The 26,837-nt window shown below is 42.7% G+C and overlaps 1 protein-coding gene across 2 annotated transcripts in view; it reads right to left on the minus strand.

Annotated features, from left to right (window-relative positions):
- Nucleotides 1–26,837, minus strand: part of UNC5C (unc-5 netrin receptor C) — a gene marked incomplete at both ends in the record, with an annotated part of 246,123 nt that overhangs the window by 40,137 nt on the left and 179,149 nt on the right. For both annotated transcript variants that reach the window (XM_084263693.1, XM_084263692.1), the window contains 4 exons: nt 1,394–1,558; nt 2,802–2,969; nt 5,027–5,207; nt 15,814–15,917. In XM_084263693.1, coding sequence (XP_084119819.1) covers nt 1,394–1,558; nt 2,802–2,969; nt 5,027–5,207; nt 15,814–15,917 — 618 coding nt within the window. The remainder of the gene's footprint in view (nt 1–1,393; nt 1,559–2,801; nt 2,970–5,026; nt 5,208–15,813; nt 15,918–26,837) is intronic.

Raw genomic sequence — 26,837 nt, forward strand, 5'->3', positions numbered from 1 at the left:
GCTGGATTCGATTTCTTTTCCCCTACCTTTAGAAAAGAAAAAGAGAGGAACTCTGAATCTCACTTTTCCTTCCTCCCCATAAAAACAAATGTTTCGAGGAATTACAGCTTTATAGGTTGCTGACATTGACTAACAGCTTTTAATGCACTGAAAGCATTTGTGTGAGCTATATGGAAGAAAACTTTTTTGTAAAACTGGGAAACCTCTGAGCAAATGGCCATGCTGTGCCATAGGGTATCTCAGAGATTGCTGTCAGCACAGTAGCCACCTATATGGCACTTATTCAAGAAGCAGGTAGTGTCACTCTTCTGTCATCATGACTACTTCAATCAAAAGTAACCTGCCTCAAAGAATAAAAATTACCTACTCTTTTTTCATGACAAAACTCAGAGCATTTTATGATATGGACACATAGATACCAGACAGTCACAGCCACAACTCTTCAGACAACAGAGAGCTGAGAGTTGACAGAGAAGTACTGCAGAGAGACAGAATGAAGGAACAGGAGAGATGTGCACTTGAGGATTTTGCTCAGGATATCGTGCTAAAGAAATGTCAAAGGAAGTTCCAGTACATCGGTAGAACAGAGAACACCTCATTTTTGAGAAGGGATGGGGTGCAGAGATGACTAATTGTTCATCAGCAGATTTTAGAATCACCCTAAAAGCCTATTTTAATTCTTGCTGCTATTACTATCAAAGGCAGGACCACGGAGTGAATAAGCGCAGGGGAAACAGACTTCAGTGCTAGAGCCGTGCATGAGCCTGCAGAATGCTGATAACTATATATGGAGTTTGCATAGACACTGAAGAGATACAGGATATCTCTTTCTACAGGAAACCCCAAATTCAAAGAGGAGTATAGCTATTATATACAGAAACACATGCATCCACAATTCTCGACAGTAAGAACCAAGCTGAGCTGTTTTCCCAAGTTTTCTTTTTGGAAAAAGCTGCCATTGCCCCAGACTCTCTACTTTTAATTTGCATTGCTGTAGAGTCACTACCAAGCTTCCCTGGACAGATGCTGATCCAGTATTGGAGAGAAGTGGTGTTTGGTGGGGCAAGCAGCAGGGACAGGGCTCTGTCCAATTCTTCACAGTTCAACTTCTTAAACACCAGATATCACTGAATCATTAAGGTTGGAAAAGACCTCCAATATCGAGTCCAACTGTCCCCCTACCACCTATATTACTTACTAAACTATGTCCATAAGTACTTCACTACTTTAATCTTCAGGGAAGAAGAGTGGGGTGTCCAGTCTGGATTAACCTGTTTCTCCATCCTACAAATGATTCTGTGACTTCAGGTCATTGATGCTGATCTGCAGCTACTGCAGGTTTTTCTGCAGCCACCTACACCCCAAGCTCTGGAGGCGTCACAACAGCACTTACCCTGCATGCAGAGCCCGTCGGTGCAGTTCTTGGACTGCAGCACCAGTCCCTCGCAGTCCTTCCCCCCGTTCTTTGGCGCTGGGGCCGTGCACTCTCTCCGGCGCCAGTGGGTGCACTCTGTGCCGCAGGTGGACCACTTGCTCCAGGACGTCCACTTGCCATCCACTGAGGCAAGGAGAAGACGTGACTTGTTAGGGGGTACATAAAAGTGAGATCAAGCACGAGCAATACGCGTCTTGGCACATCAGCCTGCACCTCCTGGCCATTCTCAGCAAGGCAGGAAGATAGTAGCATGCTCTTCTTAAAGTCCTATTTCTGTCCTGTAAATGCACGTTCACTCCCCACCTCCTTTCTCTCTGAGCTGGCCTTATTTTCTCTTTCCTACTCATTTTATAAACCTGTCAGCACTGCTCAAAGTGCACAGGAAAATTAACAACTTGGGAATCTATGATTTTTTTCTGGGACATTTTTTAATGCAGAGGTTAAACTTGGCCAAAATTTTCTCCTTAGTAGGAAGACATTTAAAATTAAATATTTTATATATAAAACTATATAAGTATATATAAGTATCCAGAGGCACTGACCTATTTTACATAAGCAGAATCAGGAATTTACCTAGTGCCTTTCAAAATCCCACAAATGATTTTCAAAAGCACTAAACTGAACAGCCAAAGAACAAACTGTGAAATTGTTCCAGTGACACAGCCCAAGAATTTTGGCTTTTACGTTTCACCCACAACTAAGACCTGGGGTTGGGTGGCCAGACTTCACAAGCTGAAGACAACCCTACCGCTATCAGTTTGAGTATGACTGCACAGGTAGGAAAGCCCTGGACAATAGGACAGATGGTAGAACTTTTATCAAAGAAAAAGCCACCAACTACCTTCTGTCCTGAAGCAATTTTATATTTTTCAGAAGTTTACACGTAAATACTTTTGAAAGGTATGTATACACATCTCCTTCTAGTATAAAGGTCTCTGTATTTGAAGTCAGGTTAACACATGCCTCAAATTTAACATCCACACCCTAGATGCTCCCCCTGTTGCGACAGTTGGACTGAACAGACATTGCAAATATATATACATCACAGTTGGTTTCTGTATTCAAACTCCAGTCCTTATCCAGGACTTTCAGTCTTTACCTCCTACTATTTGAAGCTCTGAATGTCCCCCAAATTCCCTGAATTACCAGGGCTGAGGTACAAGCTGTGTGCAAAAGTGCATCTGAATCCTCTGCTGCTTGATATAGAGTGCTCACTTTTTTATCTACTTATGTAACAGAATTTCATATTCATTCACTGAAACTTTGGATTTATTGATAAAGAGATGGCTTTTGTAACTAATAGTCTTCTCCTGCAACGACTGATGACAAACTCTTTATATAGGGCTATGCACAGTTCATACTGAACCTGGACACAGAGTGGTGCAAGCTATTTTCTGAACACTCTGGCCCTCGCAGAAGGCACCGCCGTTGAGTGGGGCAGGGTTGGTGCAGGTCCTTGTACGCTTCTGAAACCCTCTCCCACATCGGCTGTTACACACTGACCACTCAGTCCAGGTAGACCAGCCTCCATTCACTGAAAAGCAAGAGAGAAAGAGTATGATTGCATAAGCAAGCCATTTGGGTCAGCCCAAAGGTGCCTCCAACTCTGTGTCATGCTGCCTCCAACAGCTGTCAGCAAGTGATGGCTGGGAAGAGCATGAGAGGCAACACCGAACAGACACAAACCCACATCTCCAATGTACAGAGTACAAATGTACAAGGCAAAGAAATGCTGATGCTGAATGAGAAACACCATTTTGATGACCATCACGCCTGGCAGGTGACCTGCCTGCTCCTGAAAACTGACCTGGCCCAGCACTAAGCACCTGGTGATGTGTGCAGGGTCAAAATCCCTGCAGGTTCAGAGGGCACCCATAGCCCTGCCCCCGTAGAAGCTTGCACTCTGAAAGCTGTGTTTTCCAGTGGGAGATAATCTGCACTCTAGCTCATTCCTGGATGTACTGTGCATGCTGAGGGACCCCTGTGCTTTGATCAGGAATTGGTAATTTTCTTTCCATAAGGTGATTTCAGGATGCAAGGACAACATCTGTCACCGCTCTGTGGACATAGCTGGTGCATATGAATGTCCCAACAAGTCCATATCATATTTAAGTTGTTCAGAGTGAACTCTCACTAAATGCATTTTTATTTTTTGATTCTGGGGAGATATTTCTCTCTGGGAAAATATTTGTGCTGACTCTGTTGCTCACCCAGCTCAGTTTCTGGGATGGATGGATGGATGGATGGATGGATGGATGGATGGATGGATGGATGGATGGATGAAGAGCTGTGCTGCTTTATGAAATAATGTTGTTGCCAGGATATGGATAACATCCTCATTGCTCAGATTCCCTAAACCCAGATGCTTGTGATATGACACAACCCTTAAGCTGCTCTGGTAGCAAACCTCCTAAAAATGGCTGTTACTCTACATATGTCTCTTGCCTGCAATTGAAAAAAAATTCTATGTATGTATGAGGAAGAGTTGCAGCATGCCTACATCTTTGTTTCTGCATTCAATACAGTTACAAAACACAGTGCTCTTGCATGGTCCATCCCTCAATATCACAAACACTGCTAATCAACTCAATTCAGTCAGTTTTCTATAAAAACGCAACTAAAATGCCCTCATTGTACCTTCAGGAAAGCAACTGCTTACAATTAAATCTAACTGCTACCCTGAATATGAAATGAATATTAGGGATAATCATAGGGATTTTTTCCTACTTGTCTACCCTATAATTAAGCTGATTGTAAGGAACACCAGGACAGTCAGCTGGCACTTTGTCAGAGCAGGTTTTGTTCTGGTGGATGCCCCTGCCTGGGATGCATCCGGGCAGTAACTTTGCAGGGACTGGTGGGGCAGAGCTGCAGTGCAGCACAGCCCAGAACATCTCATCTGGCCCCCTCTGCAGCCGAAGCATGGCCATCCTCAATAATAGATTGAGCCTGTGGGTGCAGGCACAGAATAACACTACCCCATGCTTTGTATCCCCTGATGTTTATTTTTAAGCTACGTTCTATGCCTACAGACTGGAAGTCACTGGAAGTCACTTTGCCCGACATCAGAGTATGTTTTGGTAGTAGACACCAAAAACGTTTATTTGAAGTGATATACAAAAATGGAAGATTCTGCTGTGTTCTTACAGTCCTAGCAGTATTTGGAGCACAAACTTCCTTTCAGTTTTACTTCTGAAAAGTGACACTAAGAACGTTAAATGTGTTGGTAGAAAGCAAAGCCTTGGACATGCCTGCTGGAGGAAGGGCCCTGATGGCTCCTTGCTGCCTCCAGCCAGCATGTGTTACAGCAATGGGAGCAACCACCTTCTCTTCAACAAGGCAACCGGCTGTTTGTGTAGGTGCCAGTTCCTCCTTTAACACCGTTGTCTGTCACCAATAAGCCAAGCCATCAGATCTGTACTTCTGAGTATTTTTGGTAATGAATGCTGACAGCAGTTGTTGTATATATGGCTGCAAGTCAACAGGCAGCACAGGCAAGTAAGAGTTGCAGACAGGCATTCAGCATCCCCCTTCTGTCCCACTGCTTGCTTTGGGCGCATGTCCATCCACATGCAGTGGGACATCACTTACCATAGACAATCACAGTTGCTGTGGTGCTCTTCCTTTTGGCCACAATGTTTTTGGCAACACAAGTGTAATTGGCTGTGTCAGAAAGCCGGGCTTGCTTAATGATCAGGTTGTGATCGATGGTGATGTAAAAATTTCGGTCTTCCACAGGATCAATCACCTCTTCATTCTTCAGCCACTCCACCTTGGGTTTCAAAGGGCCAGAGAGGAGGCAGTGAGTCAGCACCAGGTCACACCACAAGAGGCATAGTGTCTATGATTACATTGCTCATCCCAGAAAGCACAATGAGTCAAGGCTTATCACAAAGGACTCACCTGAGGTGTGCTGTCAACCAAAATAAAACACCGCAGCAGAAATGTGGGAGAACATTCTTCATGACTACCTGCTCCTCCATGTCTCCTTCAGGTTCCCAACCCATCCACACCACAATTGCCTTGCCTTGAAAATATCAATGCATTTTCAAAGGCTGTCAGCTACTGTACGGACTGATGTATGTTTTCAGAGCCTGAGGCAAAGGATAAGGAAGGGCTGATACCTCAGGACCATATCTATAAACAGAAAATTCCTTTACAATATCAGAAACCCTAAACTGGCAGAGATCTCACACACAGCATCTTGTCTAATTAGGCAGGTAATAATGCAGTAACCTTGTAGGTACCTGCCGTGGGTCTAACACAAAGAGGCCCTACACCAGAGCAGGTCACATTAACAAATTGCAAGTATGCCAATGTTTTTAAGTATACATGCCCTCACACATACGTGCATGTTACTGCTTTGCTGCAATCAGGATTAAACAAAATAGAGACAGTTACCAAGGAAATATGGAATCACAAAGACTACATCAGTGCTTATTTTTCTCTTTTCTTTATGTAAGTTATATTTTATTTTAGTAAAGCATAATTTCCTTGGTTATGCAGAAAAATATTTTCATGTGTGATTTTTAAATCTAGACAATGTTCTCTTTATTGCCTTCCTAAAGAAACACCCTATTATATCCCAACTGACTGCTGCGAGCCACCCTAACATAATTTGGCTGCAAATCTAGTAGCTTGTTTTCATTTGAACTAAGCATGATCTGAAGGATGGGACTGAGGCTCTGGACGGATCAAAGCTGGGCCTTCATGTCACTGGATCACTTCAGCATCTGCCCAGGATTTAATTAAAGGAAGAAAAACATAAACACAATCAACCTATCGGACCCACAAGATGGGGACTGCCAAGACCTACTCTCACAAACCCTACTTTTCCAGAGACATTTGAGGAACTGCCTGAGCATCAACATACCCCAAAACTAATAGAGAACCTGATGCCCACTCTCCCAGGAGACTGCCATGCAGACTGCCCTGAGCCCTGGGGAGAAAAGGGATGGCCTCTCCTGGTGTTAGAGGGCTCGATTCATCCTTGGATGAGCCAGTCCAACACTGCAAGATAGCGCTACTGGACGTGGTCTTTGATTCAAGCTGCCCACCACCAGCTCCCCATCTTTAGCCCTACTTCAAGCAGCTCCAGCTGGTACTAGAACATTCATGTTTTGCCACGGAAGATATAAGCTCTTTGGCAATAACCTGGTTTTCCTTGTCAGGATGACTAAAATTGTTCTTCTTCCTCTCTTGAATCCTAATAGGTATCAGGTATAATCAAGACAGACAGATTCCTCTTCAGTTGATGGCAATATTTAGCTCCCTTGTCACTCACAGGTCAAGTTGGCATGCATTCCAGACTGCAAATCAAGCCAGGACCTTACCTTTCCACCAGTGGTAGGCTGCCACTTAGCCCCTACCTCTCACACACACAAAAAAATGTCTTTCTTGGTTTTTAATACCATTGTTTATTTCTGGGATGGAGTACAGACTTGAGGCAGGACTCTAAAATGTGCTAAACATACTGCCACAGCTGTGTACATGCCACCTGTAAATCCACCTGTACTTCTCCTATGCTCTACACTTTGAGGGCATCAGGACATTGGTGAGGACAAGGCTACAGTCTACAAGGTCTAAGGGGCAGTCCAAAATGTTTCTGATACTCCCATCCAATCACATACTCTGGCAGCCCTCGACACTACGCAAGGCTCTGCACACAGGCACGTGATTCTCTTTTTCCAGCACTCGGCAACACTTTCTCCACAAAAACACACTCATGCATATTCAGCCTGGGTCTCAGCTGATTAGACAAAATTAAAGTTATGAACATTAAATCCTCTGTCATCCCTGCAAAAACACTGGAGATTATACGAAAACAGGAACTGCAATACCAGAAAAACAAGAGATACTCTGTATAATTCAGTATACTGCCTCTGGCTCTTCACCAGATCTGTTAGGGAAAAGATCCTTTTCACACAGTGGCTCACAGAATTTGCTAACAATAAACCATGAGGTTTGCAGAACAGAATGTCATCTTTTCTCTGAAATCTGTTTTGCCAGTTCATTGGTACTGTGTGTGCTTATCTAAACCCCATCTCTTTTACAAGATACCTCTTTAATACAAATAATTCAAGTCATCTTCTGTCATCCAGGTTTTTACAATGTCACGACTCTGTTCATGTTGCAAACTATAGCGTTGTCCAATCCGAAGGGAGAAACTGATGGATGATTTGACAGGAGTCAGAAGTCTCCTTTCATACACATTTTAGAGCAACACAGAGAAGAGCAGACCCCTCCACCAGTTGTGTTTTCTCCCTCAGTCCTTGTCGAAATGGTAACTAATTAAACACACTACAATATGTAAACGATACTTTTGTTAGTACTTATTTTCAGTTAGTAACGACACCATTTATTCTGGCACGGGAGGCTGCAGTGCTCAGCACCTCCAAACCTTAGGTTTATTTTTTTGAGGTAACCAGAATAGGTGGGAGCAGGGTTGTTCTGTTGTGTGAGTAGGAAGAGATCAGGTGTCAAATACAAAAGAGAAGAGAACAAAGCGGAACGAGACAGGGTGATTTATGAATGACAAGTATGCAAACTGTTATTACGGAAGTTAAAAGCAGCGATTTCTTTTGATGCCATGTCATTCCCCAAGGCACAGCCCCCTCGCTGAAGTAGTCTGTTAATCCAGTCAGTGCAGAAACTTATCCTGAATTTAATTCCACTGCCTGAGTAACGGTGACTGGTGCCTTGGGGAAACCACCATGCTCACAAGATGCTGGCAGATGAAGCACAGGATGTTTTTGTGCCAGAGAGCTGCACCCCTCTGGGTGAGCAGACAGAGGGGCAGCAGGATACACACAAGTGTTTCAAAGTGCTCAAGATGCCCGTCTTCATATCATACCAAATCATGCCCTTATGGTTCCAGTTTTCAACTCCCCGGAGAAGATGCTTTTAAAGTAGTTGTTTCCTTTTGCCTAAACACTGAAGATGTATTTTTACCAGTGATAGTCACAATGATTCTTGAACAGGTACCTAGCTCTATTTATTCCATTAAATCAGGCACATCCCACCAACTGTTATTAATAAACATATGGATGGCTGTGCATATACATAGAAAAAGCCTGGGCATCAGTTTTGCCTTATCATAACAGAAAACATTTAATTGGCAACAATACTGCCATGAAGGATGGGCTAAGTGTTCCCTTGTGGAGATGACAGCTATGAATAATTACAACAACATGCAACTGTTTTCTTACACACCAGCCCTGGAACAAAGCAAGCACAAAACGCCTATTTCTTTTTTTTTGGTTTTCCACTCAAGATGGTATTTTTGTTATATGTTTGCAAACTGAGTAGCAAGAGAAGGCCCCTCTGTAAAGGTGTGAGCACAGCGAACTAAGTCCTGACTCACTATGGATGCTGAGAAGATGGAGCACACCAAAAGTCAGCTACTTTTTGGTCAGATCTCCTTAGCGCTCTGGATGTAATTTGCGGAGCAGTGAGGCACACAGCTCCTGCCAGCTGTTCTGGATCTGCACATCCAGTTCTGCTAACATGCTGGAAGGCCTGCCAGGAGACAGAGCCATCCCTGCAACTGGCTGAGGAAGCGCACGATCCAAGGTGGCTGTAATTTAGAGCAGCATACCTTGTAGCATCTTTTCTGTCATTCCACTCCCCAGTGAGAGACAGATGTGTTGTCTCTAATTATTCACTGATTGGTATCGGGAGATACATTAACATAATTGGCACATTTGTTCTAATTAAGAGGGAACCTGCCACATGCCACCCAACATGAAAAGCGAGACCATCAGCAAGAACAGTAAAACCCGCAATCGCTGCCCTGGCTGTACTGCAGAGCTGCAGCCAGACCTGTGCTGCTGCAAGATGTTTCCAGCAGCAGCCTGAAACAAGGCAGTGCAAGCAGAGACTAAGGCTCACAAAGATGGGCCAGGCTTCTGTGCAGACTAAATGAACACAGGGAACATAAATCACACAAGCGATTACATACATAGGAAAACCTATTACAGAAGCTAATTACTGACACAAATTTAGCCACGTCAAGTTACTAGCATTGCTAGATACTTAAATCTCTTGGCACACTTGCATATGCATGACTGTTTTTAGAATCTGGTAGAGCAACAGCACATCTGCTCTAAAAGAATCCCAAGAATGGAAAAGGCATAGGAGCTAGTCTAGGTCCTCCCCTGCTGGTCGTATGAGTTGTTCCTTATACCTCGTGCAATCCTCCAGTCCGAAGAGGACTGGAGGGCACCTGCTGAAAACAGCAAGACTATACCCTCTAGGTGCCCACAAGTAGAATTCTCCATAAGAAACAAGATGCAAATAGCTAGGAGCAGCGAGATATTAGCTTTGGTAAAAGGCAATTCATACTTCTGGGAAGCATGACCATGGCATCTCTGCCATTCCCTCTTCCTGGCCAACGTGGTAGGATCGCCTTCCATCTGGTCCCCTAGCCAGGCTGGTGTTGTGGCTGGTGTCCTCTCACAGCCACTCTGACTGGTCGTGGCATCACTGCTCACCTTGAGAGTCCCTGTAGAGCTCACATAGCCTCTAACAGCCACAGGGAAATCACAGCTCTCCTGCTTCACCTGAATTGTAACAGCAGGCACGCACCTCATACCATATTGATAGTAAGGGCACACATACACGTGTCAGTAAGAATAAAACATTCGTGAAGATAACTACTGATTTGGACATAGTACAAGGCGCCCAAGTGAGACTGAGAAAACTCTAGCAGGTTTATACAGGCTATTGAGCTGGCAGCTATTTCGGGTACCTTGAATGCCTCTTTGAAGAATGTTATTTGAGTTTTTCGGATTTGGTTTCACATGTACACTTTCACCCCATCGACTGCATGCTGAAGAGGATGCTGTCCTACATGTACTATTTGCTGGAAATAGATTTTGTACACATTTAAGGCTAAAAAAAAAAAAAAAGAAAAATAAAAGGGTGGTCTCCAAAGAGGCAGAAATTACAGCTATGAGAGCCTGCAAAACACATATTGAGAATGAAACAGCAAATGCAAACCACCATGAAATTTTGTTCAGTTGTTGCTACCGTGCTTCTGCTGCCAATAAGGGGAATTCGTGTTCCTGCTGTGGAAATACTTCCTTAATTACACATATTTCTGCTTAGAGTACTAAATTTCTACTAGAGGAACTGACCAAGGCAAAAGCTATCACCAGGGGACTGAGGGTGCTGGTAAAACCTGAGGACTCTGCAAAGCCCTGCCAGAGGTAACTCTCACACTTCAGGCACTTTGAGGACGGTTGGGTATAGTGAGCAAGAATCAGTGTAAAAGTAGGACCAGATGGACTAATCTCGTAGGTATACACAATAGTATCTCCAGGATGAGGAGCTGTCTTCTCTAAGAGGAACGTTGGGAGGTATGCTCATCTACCTCATCAAAAAATGCATCTAAAATCTGTCCCCCACATGATGTATCTTCCAAAAAATATGTGTAAGGTAAAATGCAGCCTGAAAAGGAGACGTAGCTTGCATTAGCTAAAGTAGCATCCCAGAACCATCTTCACCACAAAAAGCAATCTGTAGAGAGGGTAAGGTAGCAGGGTTCATGTCAATGCTCTTGTAGAAAACCTCCTGTTGTAATATGTTATGTAGTAACTAGAAAACTGACTGTTCTCTGGTCCCACAGATCACCCTCGCCTGTGGTCAGATCCAACCATACAGCAACCTGATTCACTTAAGATTACACTCTACTCTTGCACTGGCAGCAGTGGAACTGCACTAGAAAGGAAAATATAGGGGCAGATCTGATAGAAAATTCAGGTCTCAGAAAACTTGGCCCCGCAAGAACTGCGTGTCTTGGCGTGGGTTTCTGTACTGTGGAAATGAAGTGGTAGGGAATGTAAAAATAAGGCCACCTAATAAACTAGTAGTCAGCATATTTCCCATGAAAGCACAAGATGCAAATGCAAGCCTATCCTCAAACAGAGGCTTGTAACCTACCTCTCATGCTTCTCAGAGGCATGCCCTGACTATCTACCAGCAGACAGGGGTATAAAAATTATGTAAAAAGGAACAAAAATGTATGGGACCAGACACTGAGAGTTACAGGGAGCTTTTCCCTGTACTTCTGGAGAAGGACAACCCTTCATTGCCAGACATTGCCTGACAGCTCTCCAGGGCAAAATGAATGAGCAGTCTCCTCATTCACTTTGGGCTGTGCTCCTTCTGCACACAAACCCACCTCCCCCTCCCCGCTCTCCCTCCCACTGACACCCGAAGGCAGTTCTGTATGCTGCAAGACACCACAAAGGACAGTGTCACTTCCCAGCTAATTAGTATTTGTGACCACAAAAATCCTCCACTCGCCTCTCTTAGAGCTCACTTCCCTGCTGAGAATATAAAACATTGCCTGGGTGACACACACCTGCATGGAAATGCATACACACGAAATCCCAATTAAGGGATAACTGCTGCAAAACATAAGTGGTTCTCATGAAACAAAGCAAACAGTGGTTGTATTAATAATCAATTAGATGGTGCAGCCATCTGATGATGCCTACTTTGAGAAGTCCCCAGCTTCTACCAGCTTTTGTCTCTGCAAAAGCAGCTGAATAAAGTTTGTGTCGCAGTCATCTTGACTTGGCAAAAACACCCTCTTCCACCTCTTGACTCGGGGATGCTTTCCCCCTTGCTCTAATTCCTAATTAAAGCCATGAATGTGGATAAATATCACATCCAGTTTTAAACCCAACTGGGTCACTGAGTGTTACACCCTGTTCTGCAATTAAACTACTTGGTGAAACACCTTTATTGTAATTAAAGAAGCAATTCTCCTCCTGTTATGTCCACCACAAATCATACATTTCAATGCAAAAGTTCATCTGGCAGCTTATGGCATATTAACCAGTCTTACATCTCATTGATGTTTTGATCTATAACCCATCACAATGAGCTAATGTGATGTGACTTGGTGTCTCTAACTATATTTTATCATGTGCAACACGATGCTGGCATCTTTTAAGGAACAAATTAAATGAGCTAAGGGGTTAATTGGTAATAACTCAGCTGTTACTGTTGGAGTGCTGCAGAATCGGAACCTTCCTGCCTTCTCAGGTCAGGTTTGAAACAATGCACACACAGAAGGGGGTGGAATTGAAGTGTTGCTGTTGACACCGGGGAGCTGCAACTGATTTCTGCTGAGCAACAGCAGCTTCCTCCAAGTCTGGCAGGTGAGACTGTTTACTTTACCACCTCGTCCTATTTCTCCCCACTGAGGAAGAGCAGAAGGCAGGGAAGCATGGAGCTAGGGCAGGGTGCTGTCTGGTTTTAGATCCATTCCTCTTTTTTATTTTCCCCAGCAACAACAGGTGAGTTTTCCCCTTCAGCCCTCAGCTGTGTGTGGAAACCTCAGTGTAACAGCGCCTGCGCTGCTTCTTTTGCTGCTTGCCTGGGCCACAGACTGGAAAAGACAAAATGTTTACCTGGATATTTCCAAACCTGTAGGCAGGTTCAGCTTAATATTGGCTTTAACATTGGGTATGGGGAGACATGCCACGGTGCACCTGGCACTGGTGCTGCTCAGGGCTAGTAGGCAGGGGTATATGGCCACAGAAAAGCTGGTCTGGTTTTCTGAGAGGCCAAGCAGACCCTCAGTTCCTTACTTCATCCTAAGTGAATGAGCAAGGCATATTTTAGTTTGACCTTAGGCCATGAGACTGGTGCATTTTAACACACCTTCTTCTGTTTGGATCCTGGGCTTTTTTTTTTTTTCTAGTAGCTGTGATCTGAGCCTACTCTAATGCTTGTCATGTCCTGGTGGATCTTAGGGACTTGTAAGTGCTGCCTTAAAAGCTTTCCCTGCCCATCTCTGTCTTTGTCCTTCTTGCCCTCTGGAGCAGCTGTATGTGTTTCGGCTCTTCAGTAACAGTAAGATCTGCTCTAGCATTGATCCATAAGAGCTTGACAGTTAATAGCAATTAAATATGCTGGGAATTATAAGACTAAATTCCCCAGCCACTGAAAAGAGGACAGAATCTATCCCTGAGTGTGTCTGTTCCCACCACTTTGAAATACCTGGGAAAAAAACCCACAAAAAACTAAAGGAGGAGGAAAAAATCAAAGAGAAAAAGCAAGGGGAAGATGCTGGGACTCTGCACTCCAGCACTACATTCTACTGAATGTGTATTTCATACAGTTTCACAGCAAAAGTTTTTCTTCCACTCTTTTGGTATTAAATCCAGCGACCACTTCAGAAGCCAGAAAGTGGAAGAAAACCCCAAAACCTAACTCAGTGCCCAGAGTGGGAAAAGTCTTCAGGTCCTTGCTTACCAAAGCATTTGGAAATGCTGCTCACAGCTGCAGCATATGCATTACTCAGAATCAAAGCAGTCTTTCAACAAGGTGGAAAAGAGCCTCAGCTTGCTGCCTGCCTTCTCCCAAGTCCTTTCATACTCAGTTACCTGTACCATCATATCAGAAACTTCTCCGAACAAATAAACGAAGTCTTAAACAAAGAACTCATTCATCTCTAAGTTAAAATAATCATGTAATCCTTCAACCCACCAAGTTACCTTTCATCTTTCCATTTTTTAAAATTTATCTTACCAGCTTCAGCAAGTGGCTGTAATAAAATGTCACATTAAGGTATTCGTATTCATTAGCGTTCAGGTCTTTGTTCTTTTAATAGTGTTGGAAAGAATCTACAAAGAGGCTGTATTAGGCGGCTGTCCAATCTGGGTGTTTGATCTCCTTCTGACTTCAAAAGTCAGAAGAGGAAAAAAACCAACATTGAGAATGGTTCTTTTGAATGTCAGATGGGGAGTATATGATTTCTGAGCCTACCAAGTGTTAATTGGTGTCTGCCCCAACCACGGTACAAATAAGATTCAGAGCCAGTTAGTGTGCAGTCATGAATCTCAGCTATTGACAGAGTGAGCCAGGATACTATGAGGCAGGAAAAAGTGCAATTATTATGAGAGCAGCTCACAGAGGATCTTTTCAGAGATCACTTCCACGCATCATGTTAAATGATGCTGTTTGGGTCCCAGCTGCCCTACCAGGCATTACAGACCTTTCCAAGGGAATAACCGGACTGGTTGCTGAAATTTCAGAGGTGCTTGTAACACTGCATTCAAACAAACTACCTGTCATCATCAATCTCTGCTTCTAGCAAACGTAATGAAGTTCCCCAGCACTACCCTGCCCCTCCAGAGCAACATATCCCATTGCAAGCAGTCTTGTCATGGCACAAAGGCGAGATGATTTAATGCAAAGAAGCATTGGAAAGGAAAATAAAAAATTGCTGCTAAGTTCCTCGGGAAAGCACTCTACAGTTTCAGCAGTCTTAATGGGGAAAAAAACCCCAGCCTATGGAAAAAAAGAAAATGGGAAAAATCTTCCATGCTAATTATTTGTTCTGATGTTTGTGCACATGTTTCTGCATTTCCTATTAAATCTAAATTTGGGTTAGATGGGGAGGTAACACTTTAAGCTTCATCTCCCGAGAAATCAGCCATCAGTGCTGAGTGACAACCACTTTGCTACTTAGCCATGGCAGTCTAACTTATCCTAACGCAAACTGGCAACAGTTTCTTCTGTGCGTGGCAGAGGAAAACTGATGAGAATTCAGAATGGGGAATTACTGTCATTAACAATCAATTCTTCTCTTAACAGTTGCAGCGGATTTAGGGTTTTAGAGCCCCCCTCCCTGTGACTCAGAGACCCTCCTCCCATGAGCAATGATCCTGAAGGTGGAGCCACCACTGCACTTAGGGAAGCTCCTGCCCATACGGACCCACTGCTCTTTGCTGGGCACAGGTAGGCTCCCTCCTGCCAGGTGTAGGGCAGGCTACTCACCCTGGGTTTACTTAGATACCAGTAGGAAAAACAGATAAGCCCCTGAAGATGTATTATTTGGCAGACACACCTCCTGTTTGTCTCCACATCATGCTCCTTCACCTGGGAGCCTGCACTGGACCATGGTGCGTGCTACTGTGCCAAACTGGCTGGCTGGTGCAAGCAGGATCATGTACACAAGCGTGAGGGAAATAAAACTTGGCAAACTAAAAATTAAACGATCTTTATAGCAAGCTTGAAAAGTGCCTCTCAGAATAAGTGACATGTTTTTTTAGAAGGAAAAGGACAGAGAGTAGGTTGGTATTAATATGCTCCACCAGCTACATGTCCTCTGGATGCCAGATAAAACTGTGATTTTTGAAAGGGAAGAAAAAACTGAAACCAAATTGCCTGCAGCTCTGCCCAGCAAGGCACTACAATCCGAAGCCATTAATCAGTTCCCGATCAATCTTGTCTACCAGCAGCAGTCAGTCAGCTCTCCATTACCACCCATTTATCACGCCATGCCCTGACTCACTGCACCATTAGTCACCGACCAGGCCTCAGTCAGGATGTCCAAGTGCCAGGACACTGCCGCTCACCTCTGCTGCTGGGATGCCTTCGGGAGGACGACACTGGAGCAGGACCTCCTGCTCCAGGGACACTTCTTTCCCCAAGGGCTCCTGCTCAAAAGTTTTTCGGAGATCTGGGGAGGAGGAAGAAGAAGAAAAAGAATTGGCAATACTATTAGTTTGTCATTTAATTACATTTGATTTCCATACTGCATAAATGTGAGAAGTCTCTCTAAACAGGAAAAATAGCTTTTCTGCTGCCTGGAAAGTGGAGCACTTCTGAAAGATGGTGATGTTTTCATTTCATTCCAACATTAGGCAGTCAAAGGCTTCATAGTGGATTTATTAATTATATTACTGTGCTTTACAGTAATATGAGAATCCAGGGCCTCATTGTGGAAAGGCATGTCCAGACACAGAACAAAAAGCAAAAGTCCCTTCTTCAGAAAATTTATATTTCAAAAACTATGTTAGTGAAGTACTAAAGAAAGTAAAGGAAAATTATACCTCTGAGACGAAAGGACATGAGATGCTTAAAGCTTAGGGATTAAAGCGTTGGTGCTGCAATTTAATGTACTTTTAGTTTATAAGCATTAACTTTACAGCTTTAACTTATTTGTCTTCATTTTGTCATTATCCTTGTAGCACTAAATAGGTAACAATAATAATTGTAATGGGAGCTTGAACTGTGCTTGGATCCTGGCAAAGCAATCACAGAAATGTGGCAGGCAGAGAGAGAGCCTCCAACCATTGGGACCTGTTCATCATACTGGAGAGCTGTGCACTCTGCTGTTTTGTACACCTCTGTAATATCTTTGTGTTGGTGGTAAAACTGACTTGAGGAGTTCCCTCCTCAGCACCGGCTTCGTATTTCTGCCATGGACTGGCATCCTCTCCCTTGTACCAGGGAGGATGGGCTTTGGAAAACTGAGCCTTCAGACCCAACTGCGACTGAACGTATTTCTCCCTGCTGCCAGTTGCTGCTGCAAATGGACACGAGGCCATGCTTGAGGCCATATAAGAGAGCTGTCTTGGCTTGTAAAAGAAAAAACTTGCAAAAAAGTTATTTTTATTTTAGTTTTTGTTCTGAAGTCAGACCAGATCTCTATGCCAGCTCACGGTGAAGCTGCACAAATATTTGTGTCATATTGGAAACAAGTCATATGGGAACAATTTAAAAGCCAAATATTTCATATTTTGAAGCCATAACCTGCTGCTGTGATGGAAAACAGTTCATTGAATTGAACCAGTTTACAAATAAACCATCCAAAGGGCTAGTTTTCATCTAGATTACCTCCAAGATCTGATTTATGGCTGACCCCAGAAGGAACTGCATCAGCACTACCAAAAGACAAAACCTGGGGCAGGCAAAAGCACAGATGGAAAGGGAGGTCAGGTGCCTGCCATCAAAATCAGCTCCTCTGAAGCTAACCTTCAGCTAGCACAAGACCGCTGTCTCAGTCTCCATCAGGAAAATTAGGTTGCTCAACTACCTGGAACTCAATGTCAATCTATTTGTACCATGGAAAACATCTGTCATGGCTGGAGATGCTGATCTTAAGTTTATAACATGGTAAGCTTCTAACATCCTTAAACCCATGTGTTTACCTAGTGAAACTGAGGCATGTTTGTTCTTCCCCTGCACCGCAGGCAAGAGAGAAGCAACTCCAAACTCCACTCCCTCCTCACCATTGGCATGCCTGCTCCCCCTGGTACACAAGGCAGGGATACTGAGGGCCCCTCTGATGTGATGGGATTTATGGCCACAGTTTAGGGCACACAAAGATAACCTTTGGCAGCTTTTACTGTGGAAATAGAAGAAATAACTGCCTCCAGCTCTTTGCTTGTTTGGGTGTTACCCTCTGTTGAAAGAAAGCACATGTCAACGTCACAACTACCTCACCATGAAATCCACCACTTTAAGCTCAGTTACTGATGAAGAGGGCTTTAACCGATGACACCAGATCTCTTATGGCAAAGAGGAGGGGCAAACACCTGGAAGGGATCATTTCTTAGGATGAGATGTCAAACTTCACCACACTGTCCCTGTTAGCATCCTTGTCACACTGGAGTTATTTCAGGCCAGGAACGCTTGTTCATGTGAGAGCACCCACAGCAAGACAATCAGCCAGATTAGGTCAGTATTCAACGCCTGTACATAGCTCCCACCGCCTTGACACAACACCTTTCCTTTGGCCCAGGCTCCTCACACACCCTGTGGGATTGATATGTATCCTAGGCCCACATAATGCAGGGTTAATGCAGGTTGGTTTAGATTAGCGAACAACCGAAGTTATATTGATAACAACGCCCATACAGTCGGATTATTGCTACTACTGCAGGTATTTCCAAAAAGAAATGAAATACCACCACATTGGGTGTACCTTAGTGCATCTAACAGGTACGCATATGTGCACAGTGTAGACAATTAAAACTCTCTTATTGTGTCTACCCTCATGACCGAGGACAAATGAGAAAGCTACCATGCTGGTAATAGAAGCTTATAAGAGTAGGAATAAAAAGCACATTAATAATAGCTTTCAGGTGTTCAGATATGGAGGGATGAAGACAGTAGAGGCAAATTAGATAAATAATAATATGAGGTTTTTCCTTGACATCTTGATTTAATGTCCTGCCTTCCTTCCTGAAACATTAATAGAGCTCTGAAGCACTCCATAGCCTCACATCTACAATAATCACCTCTCTCATAAAGCACCTGCATTTAAAAAAAAATCTCCCAAATCTTAGTGCATACAAAAGGAAAAATCATTAGTCTAGAAATGCATAATAACGGTAATAAAATCCCACTTTAACCTCTTCATTATAAACAGTTGGCCTCACTGGGGTATGAACAGCCCCTTTTTCATGGGAACCATGGCAGTGGGACTGCTGCAGGTGAGACAAACCCTGTAGAACCCCAGCTCCCCTGGCTGTCACCCACTTGCTGGGCTTTGCTGTGTGCAGACACTTTCATGGCGCCATTGGATTCGAGCAGGTCAATGATCCAGAAACTAAAAACACACTAAGTAGGGGCCTTGACATTTCAGACAGTAATGTTCTCAAAGGAGCTATTAGATACTATTGAGTAAATGATACTCATTTGTGAAAGGGGGAAAAAAAAGCACATCATTGTGTATTTACAAGGTTGGGAGCTCTTATACCCTGTTCACGTGTTCACAGCTTTATCCCACCAGAACTCCCCACCACCTCCCACTGTAGCCATGACACCTACAAAAAGCTACAGATGGCAGCCGTGCAAGGCAGGTTTTACCTAATCAAGAATAAGGTTCACTGGTTTAACAGACAAACAAGTTAACAAAGTGTTTTTTTAAGTTATGAAGCATAGAGCCTGGACAAACAACTTCATCACTAGCTCTATCATGAAACACCCTGCTGGGACAGCTTTGGGTTTTGAAATGACAGCTATTTTTCTGTGATCCTTGCAGTATGATTTCTTTGGATAACAAAGACATCCTTCTAATTCTTCAATCTCCGTCTTTCTTTGCCATTTAACAATTACAGTCATCATGGCAACTTCACAGTGTCAACCAGCAGTGGGTGAGCTTGATAATGTAGTGAGGGACTTAGAATCTCTTCCAAGCAGAGCAATTGCAATAATATTTTTCACTTTTTCCAAGTGTCATTTAAGTCACAATTACTTGCAAGCAAAGACAGAAGGGGTACTTTGCCCAGACAATGGCAAGAGAGAAATAAAATACACCCCACTGCAAAAAAAAAACAAAAAACATTCACAAAAACCAAACCCCAAAAAAACTACACCCCAGAAAAAAGTTTTAACAACCTTCAGAAAATATATCTGAAAAAGCAAAACAATAAAACATTTGATTCATTCTGGCGTCAGGGCCTCTGTCTGTGAAAAGGCAGTGTCAATTTTTAAAGCCTTGGATCAGCAGCAGCCCTGTAAATGCAATGCTGGGAGTAAGTCTTCTCTACCTTCACCATCAGTAAGGAGACACCAAAGGCAGTTGCACTTACTTTCCATTACTATTTTGGTAATGTAGAACGATCCCTGACTGCATTAGCAATACACTCCCCACCTTTTAAAGGTAATGTTGCTGCCACAGCTCATCTCTTCTGGAGCAGAGCGAGCCCCGGTGCAAAGCAATGCTGAAGGGTCCATCTCATTTCTTCCCTATCTCTCTCTCACAGTTCACCCAGCTGCATGTAGGGATGTCATTGCCAGGTGGAGGGGACAGCCTGCACCTCTGTCAGGAAGTTCCTCCCCTGCCTCTAACTTCCCTTCAAGGCTGTCTTCATAAAAAGAACACAAGGAGAAGGATTAAAATTCTGGTCTGTCACCTCGAACCAGACTCTATTTTCTTTACTAATGTATAGTCTTAGTAAATTCAGAGGGTGCTCTTGTGGCATATATTGCAGCACATTTACAGCATACTTAAGATGAGACTTTCCTCCAAGACTCCTGAAATACTCCTGCACAACCCTCTCTGGTAAGGACAGATGGCTTCATTCAGAGCTGCATTGAAATGAGAGAATTTCCACAAGCATAAAACTAAACCAGTATAATGGGAAATCAAAATCTCAGCGAACACCATATTATTAGCTTTATTCCTGAATCATCATGCTTTTTGGGGGGAAAGGGGCATTAGATCTTAATTTCAATGCACTGCTAAACCACTTCCCTTTACATTTAATGCATTTTATCTTGCAAACCACTCAAAAGTTGCTTTTTTTTGCCTGTGGATGTTAATAGTTTCTATAGGAACTCACAGCATTTCCCACTTCCTTTTCTACCTTTCAACTTCTAAGAATGAGCAAAGAATGACCCTATTATTTTTTTAAAATCAAATGTATTTTATCTCTTTGCTGTTCTGGGTTTTGCTGTGATGGGTGGGTGGGCAAAACTTTAAGGATATCTTTTATCATTTCTGAGAAATGCAGTAAGAGGCAGTCCAGACGCCTTCAAGGCAGTGCTAATGCAAGGGTGACTAATGAATGAGCATGAAAAACGGACACTTGTCAGCCAGGAATTAGATGTACACCAGAAACGAACAGAACAATGCAGCATTACTGTCAGGGAAAGATGGATTTCTGCCCTTGGTAGACCTTAAAGACTCTTCACTCGGTGTTCCTTCCAGCAACTCCAAGATCAACTTTCCTACTGCAACAAACGATTAAAAAACCGAGCAGTTTTAAGAGCACAAAAGGAAAAAATATGCTATTTTCTATGCAACTTTCATATTAACTATGCCCACTGGCAGGAGTATGTTTGGTGTGTACTTTCAAAGAAAAAAGGTTTTATGAACATGAAAAGACCTTTGCAGAAGTTTCCATACAGAAGACAGCTTGTTTTGTATGGGTAAATATGTACAGGCATCCATATAAAACCAAACATATAATAATCAAAAAATGCAATTAAAACACTAGAGAAAAAAAAAAAAGGAAATACAGCTTTGTAGTATTTTAACCATTACTAGAGGATCAATAGGTAGCCAAGCTCTCCAAGTCTATCTCCTGCTGCCGAGAGTGTTCCAAGAGGCAAGGTTCATAGCTGTTTTGATTTCACTTAGCCTAATAAGAAAAACTCAAACAGAAAAAAATTCTGGATAAAAATGTGGAGAAAATGCCACTGATGTTCTACAAAATAAGAGAAGCTCCACATCCTTGCAAAAGCCTATCTCACTGCACTTCTTCCCAACCTTAGATGATTGATGCTGACTTAGAGAAACGTGACTAATATTGTAAAACTGGCCTGTTCCTCCTCTGTCACTTGCCATGATGCAGGTGGAGTTGGGAAACGCTTTTTAAGCAAAAACACATTAGAGACTGAATTGTAATTAGTAACTTAAGAAAGCACATGCTATCAGACATCCTTTGGCCTCCCTTTTCTATTCACAGCTTAATATATGACTTCTGTGTGGGGATCAATAGCACTGGTGGGTAAGCAATGCAGAGGTTAGGTATAAACCCCCCGCTTTTCTCTTCCATTTTGCCTTTGTGTGGTTCCAGCTCTGTGTTGTTAATTATATCAAACCAGATTTCCACCGAGACAGTCACAGGAGCATCATCAGTCTGCAACCCAGGGGATCCCTCTGAAACCTCTCTCATTTGCTTTTGTATCCCCACAGAGTCCCTGGTTGTATCAGCCACTCGCTGCTGGGTGTTGATCAAAGCCCCCTGTCCTCCTTCAGTGTGTTGCTGCTCAATGGTGGCCGGACAGGGCTGTGCTCTCAGCCAGCCCAAGCATGAGCAGCTAGAGCTGAGGACAGAGGAAACAAGTCAGCACCTCGAAACCCCATCTCTGTGCTCAACACACAACTCTGCCGCTCTGTCCTTCTGTAGAAGGGCTGTTTTACACCCTACCAGCCCTAAGGACAAATGCTGCAGCACTGTGAGGCTGCCTCAGCCACCTTCTCTGCCTGGAGAGGAACATCAGGGATGGTGGAGCTTTGCCCTTCCCAAAGATGCCTTGCATATCGCAGCTTGGGCTGAGCTTGTTCGTAGCTCTTGGACAGCCCAGAGAGCTCAGCCAAGAAGCAGCATCAGCTCTCACAACTGAGCAGCTGACAGGGACTGAAGCTGACTTCTTGGAAGTGCACAACATGTTTTTGGGATGCTGGCTGCTACATCTGTTGACTGGAGATATAGGGTGAGGTGAGGAACCTCTTTGGTTACCAGGCTACAATCTGTAAGATGCTTTGCCTGGGCCCAGAACTTTCTCTCCCCTTGTATTCCCTACATGTTCACAGCCTGAGCAAACAGGAGGTGAAGACCCATCAGGCCCCTCATTCTGCTGATGGCATCTTCAGTCAGCTGGGGATAACAATGCACTATGACAATTCCTCCAAGACCCAGTGCCTACAGAAGAAGCATTTTTCCCCCTCTTTTTCACCTGTAAGCAGGTTCAGTCAGGTGCTGGTAACACAAAACACTTTTACAACACAGTTTCCTTTCAGGCTATGCTTATTCTGAAGAACAACAACTCAACACATTTGGTATGGAGGCAACTGCAAAAGAAGCAAGCAAGCAAATTTTATCCAGATTTCATAGGCATTTATCAATTGCACTATTCTCCCTCTCTTATGTTTTACTTGATAGCTCAATATGTCTTGGTTTTCTTTGTAAGCTTAACCTGCAAACTAACTTACAAACTTTATTCTATCCATTATTTTATTTGGTGATTAAAGATGGAATCCGAAGTTTTTTGTTTTCAAATAAATCTAAATGTAAAGTTCAAATGACCAAACCTCAACAGGTACCTTTGACAGATATACTAAAGGTACTAAAAATGGACATTAGGAACATTGCAATTCATATGTAGAATTGAATTGGTAGCACATGGAAACACTAAAACAGTAAATAATTTGTATAAATGTGGTATTTTGTTGTTGTTGCTTTCTGATACAGTAACCTGACTCAGAGCTACCAAAACACCTGCAAAATGTTGTTAGCTTCCTTTTGTTACTGCATCTATGTTTCACCATCAGACACTAAGCAGACTACTGAAAAATGATTATTTCTTAGACATGACAGTGTAGATAGGATATTCTCAAGGCTTCTACTGAGGGATTAAATTCATATAAATTCAGTAAAGGAGTTTCCTTTTTTTTAAGCAATGCTAACAGTGAAGTCAAGGCCATCTTAATTTACAAAGTCTTAGGTCTTCATTACAAAGCAATGTGACTTGTATTTATTAGTTTCAACTGTTTGGGAGTCGGTCATGCCTGCTAAATTGGGAAGCAGATCAGAAACATGCCTATCAGGTGCAAAAGCAGAATGGTAGTGTCAAATATGTTAAATGCTCAGTTAACTTCTCTGCTGCCCTTTCTGTGATCTCCCGTTCCCTCTTCAGTAATCTCAGCTCAAGACCATGCGCCTCAGTTATCCTTCTATTAACTACGAACAGCAGATATTGATTGGTACTGACTTAAATGGTACATGAGGAAGGAATTAAGGTCCTATCTCTAAGTCTCTTATCAAAGTTCACAAAACACATTTTTGGGTTATTTTGTAATACTGCATATTCTGGACGTACCTTCCTGTTAAAATACTCCAGTTCTGTCACAGCTCCATCTCCTTATCTTAACATCCACCCAATTATCTACCTATTGCAGTGCTATCTAATGCTTCGTTGGCTACAGGAACATGTCCTCACAGTGCTGCTTGGATTAGGTGTGTGAAGAGAGGGAAGAAAGGCACTGCAGCAGTGTAACGCGGAGCGTGGGCCCCTGTACTAAAAGGTGAGATAACCGAGTGTTTGTCAAAACTCCATGATTTTTTTCCCCCATATCTGTTTCTTTTTATGACTGCATACCCCTCATAACTAGAGATACACCATCAGGTGAACCAGCCTGCTTTTCTGTACTGCATTTATCTTATCAGCATACAGTATCTGACACGCATATATTAGCTACATTCCTTTGAAAAAATGTCTGGAGGGAAAAAAGGCTTTTAGATAAGTACATAGGAAACGAGTATCAAATTATACAAAAGATTAGCAAACACAGTTTATTACTACATCAGGGCTTTTAAAAATTATTTTTTTTTTAAAAATTCTGATTTTAAGATAATGACTAAAGGAAAATAAGAGACTACATACATTCGTTACACCAAAAGAGCTCGGGTAACAGAAATTACAGAGAAAGCTGCCATTTCTTACAGGCTTTCTACACTTCCAAAACCTGCCAGGAGATTTAGGGCTTATATTATTACTGTATTTTCTTAAGGGCAGCATGGGTTAATGTTGTGAAGTCAGTGGGGCTACAGCAACACCAAACTGGACCAAATGAAAAGTGAGGTTGCTCTATGTACATGGCTCAGCACAATTTATTTTAGCCACTTCTTTCTTATCTGATTGAAAAATTAGGTCGAATCCTGCTGCTATTGTTTAATCTTTATCAGATGTGTTTTCCAGTGGGTTTACCTCTACTCCCTGTTACATAGGCCCAGACCTCATTTATTTAATTTAAGTTTTATCTGTTCAATGACATCAGTCTTGTAACATAAAGTTCACATTAAAACTTTATCTTGGGCTTTGTTTTGTTTTGTTGTGTTTTGTTTTTTCCAGACAAAGCTACCCAACCCCCTTCTTTACTCCCTTCTTTTCTCCCTCCCTTCAGAAAAAAACCATTTTTTTAATTAAGCAGAAAAACTGTATCCAAACATATTAGTGACTCCTAGTGCTCCTGTTAGGATGTGCCTCGAATAAATAAGAAATGTGTGAATAAACAGGAAATATGTTTTAGCATTCATAGGCCAATATCTCAGAAAATTTATTATCTCTTTCTAGCTCCATCGAGACATATATTAGGTGTCCCTACTTCGTTGGTTACTGAGACATCTAGAATGACAAATTGAAAATTAATCCCAACAAATCTGCTAGTTTAAGAGGATGAAATGCTTGGCTCTGTTCTCATGGGGAGAACAACGCCTCAGGAAGACAAATTCCATGAAACGGGCAAAAAGCTCCTTTTCAGAAACAGCCTGCACAGAAGGGAGTGATTTCCTAGCATAATCGTGGTCCAGGAGTGCAATGGTGAGACGCCGTTAAATGCTCTGAACACTTAGAGAAGCCAGGATGTTTGCTGTAGTCTCAGGCTCTTTCCTGTTTATATTGCTAGCATGGGCAGCCTTTGAAAACCAGCAGCGTCTTCACTCCACATTTATAGATTGCTCTCTTCCTGAATAACTCAAGCTCTTGGCTGGAGGAATGTTGCAATTGATTTTCACAGAGAACTTTCATTGACTAGGTTGTTATGTACTTTCTGACACACGCCTGACCCTGCATTAAACAAATACAAGCTGTTTTTCCAGGATGCACATTTTTCACACTTTCAAATTACTTTTCAGTTAATTCTATTACACGCTTAGTGAACAGAGATGTTGCATGCTATTTTTTTTATTTATTTTTTTAATGGAGTGCATCTCCAGCCCTTGAGAGGACACAATAATTCCAGAATAAGACTGGTGGGTATAAGGGAGAAAAGAGAGAAAAAAGGAGAAAGAGAAAAGAAGGAAGATCAGGAGAAAGAGGAGGGGGAGGGAAGAGGGAGAAGGAAAGAAGCTTTTCTTAATCTGCAAGGTATGGCTAGTTATGCTACAGTTGTACCTGTTGAGATGAAATCACCAGGTTCAGGTATTAAGATAATAATATAATTTAAGCAGAGCACTTTATATATTCCATTTACTTCTTACCTTTCTCAAAACTGTCAGCCTTCACTTTTTATACCAATTAAAGTCTGCACTGGTGACAAACATGCAACTATACTTGCAGACAGAGCCAGAGAGATTGACCAACTCTTTTGTTCCTCTTAAATTTTGGACATCCTTGATTTTCTGGACTAATAGATACTACAGGGACTCTCCCTTGCATTCCAGTCTCATGGCACATTGTGTAGTCATCTGAAGACTTTCCAGCTGTGCTTAAAGTTTATTAGGAAGCAACTTCTATATTGCCAAGACAGATTCAGTCCCCTGAAGTCAAGGCTGTGAATATAGGTGAGCAACAGCATATCTAAATCCACAGTTAAAAAGAGTGATCTTGAAGAATAAATGACATCACAAATTAAGATATATACCCCACATCATATGTTTGAGTTTCTTAAAAAATAATTCTGGGTTACTTTAGAAATTTATAGAAAATTGTGAAATTTAAAATGGACAATTTTGCAGAGAAGAGTGCTTAAGGCCAGGTTGGATGGGGCAAACCTGATGCCCAGATTTGGGCAACCTGGTCTAGTGGAAGGTGTCCCTGCCCATGGCAGTGGGTTGAAATTACATGTGCTTTTACTGTTGTTTGAAAATCTGCAGTTTGAAGGCCTAACACTTCCATCCATAATCCTATGGAGTCTAAGTGATTTGCCTGAGTCACACCTGCCAAGAACCTCAAATTCAGGAACAAGAGGCTAAAAAAACTTCAGCCAGCGACATCTGAGTTACAGGCACATGAACCTCCCCCAGAATGTATTTAATTAGAATGTTCTAAAGAAACCCACCAAGACTCCAGCAAAATCACTGAACTGATTGTTCCTCATTCTCCAAAGTATGGCAAGATAAAGAAGCAAACTTGACGTTAT

The sequence above is a fragment of the Gallinula chloropus genome (genome assembly GCF_964237585.1).
Source record: "Gallinula chloropus genome assembly, chromosome: 4".
NCBI classification, from domain to species: domain Eukaryota; kingdom Metazoa; phylum Chordata; class Aves; order Gruiformes; family Rallidae; genus Gallinula; species Gallinula chloropus.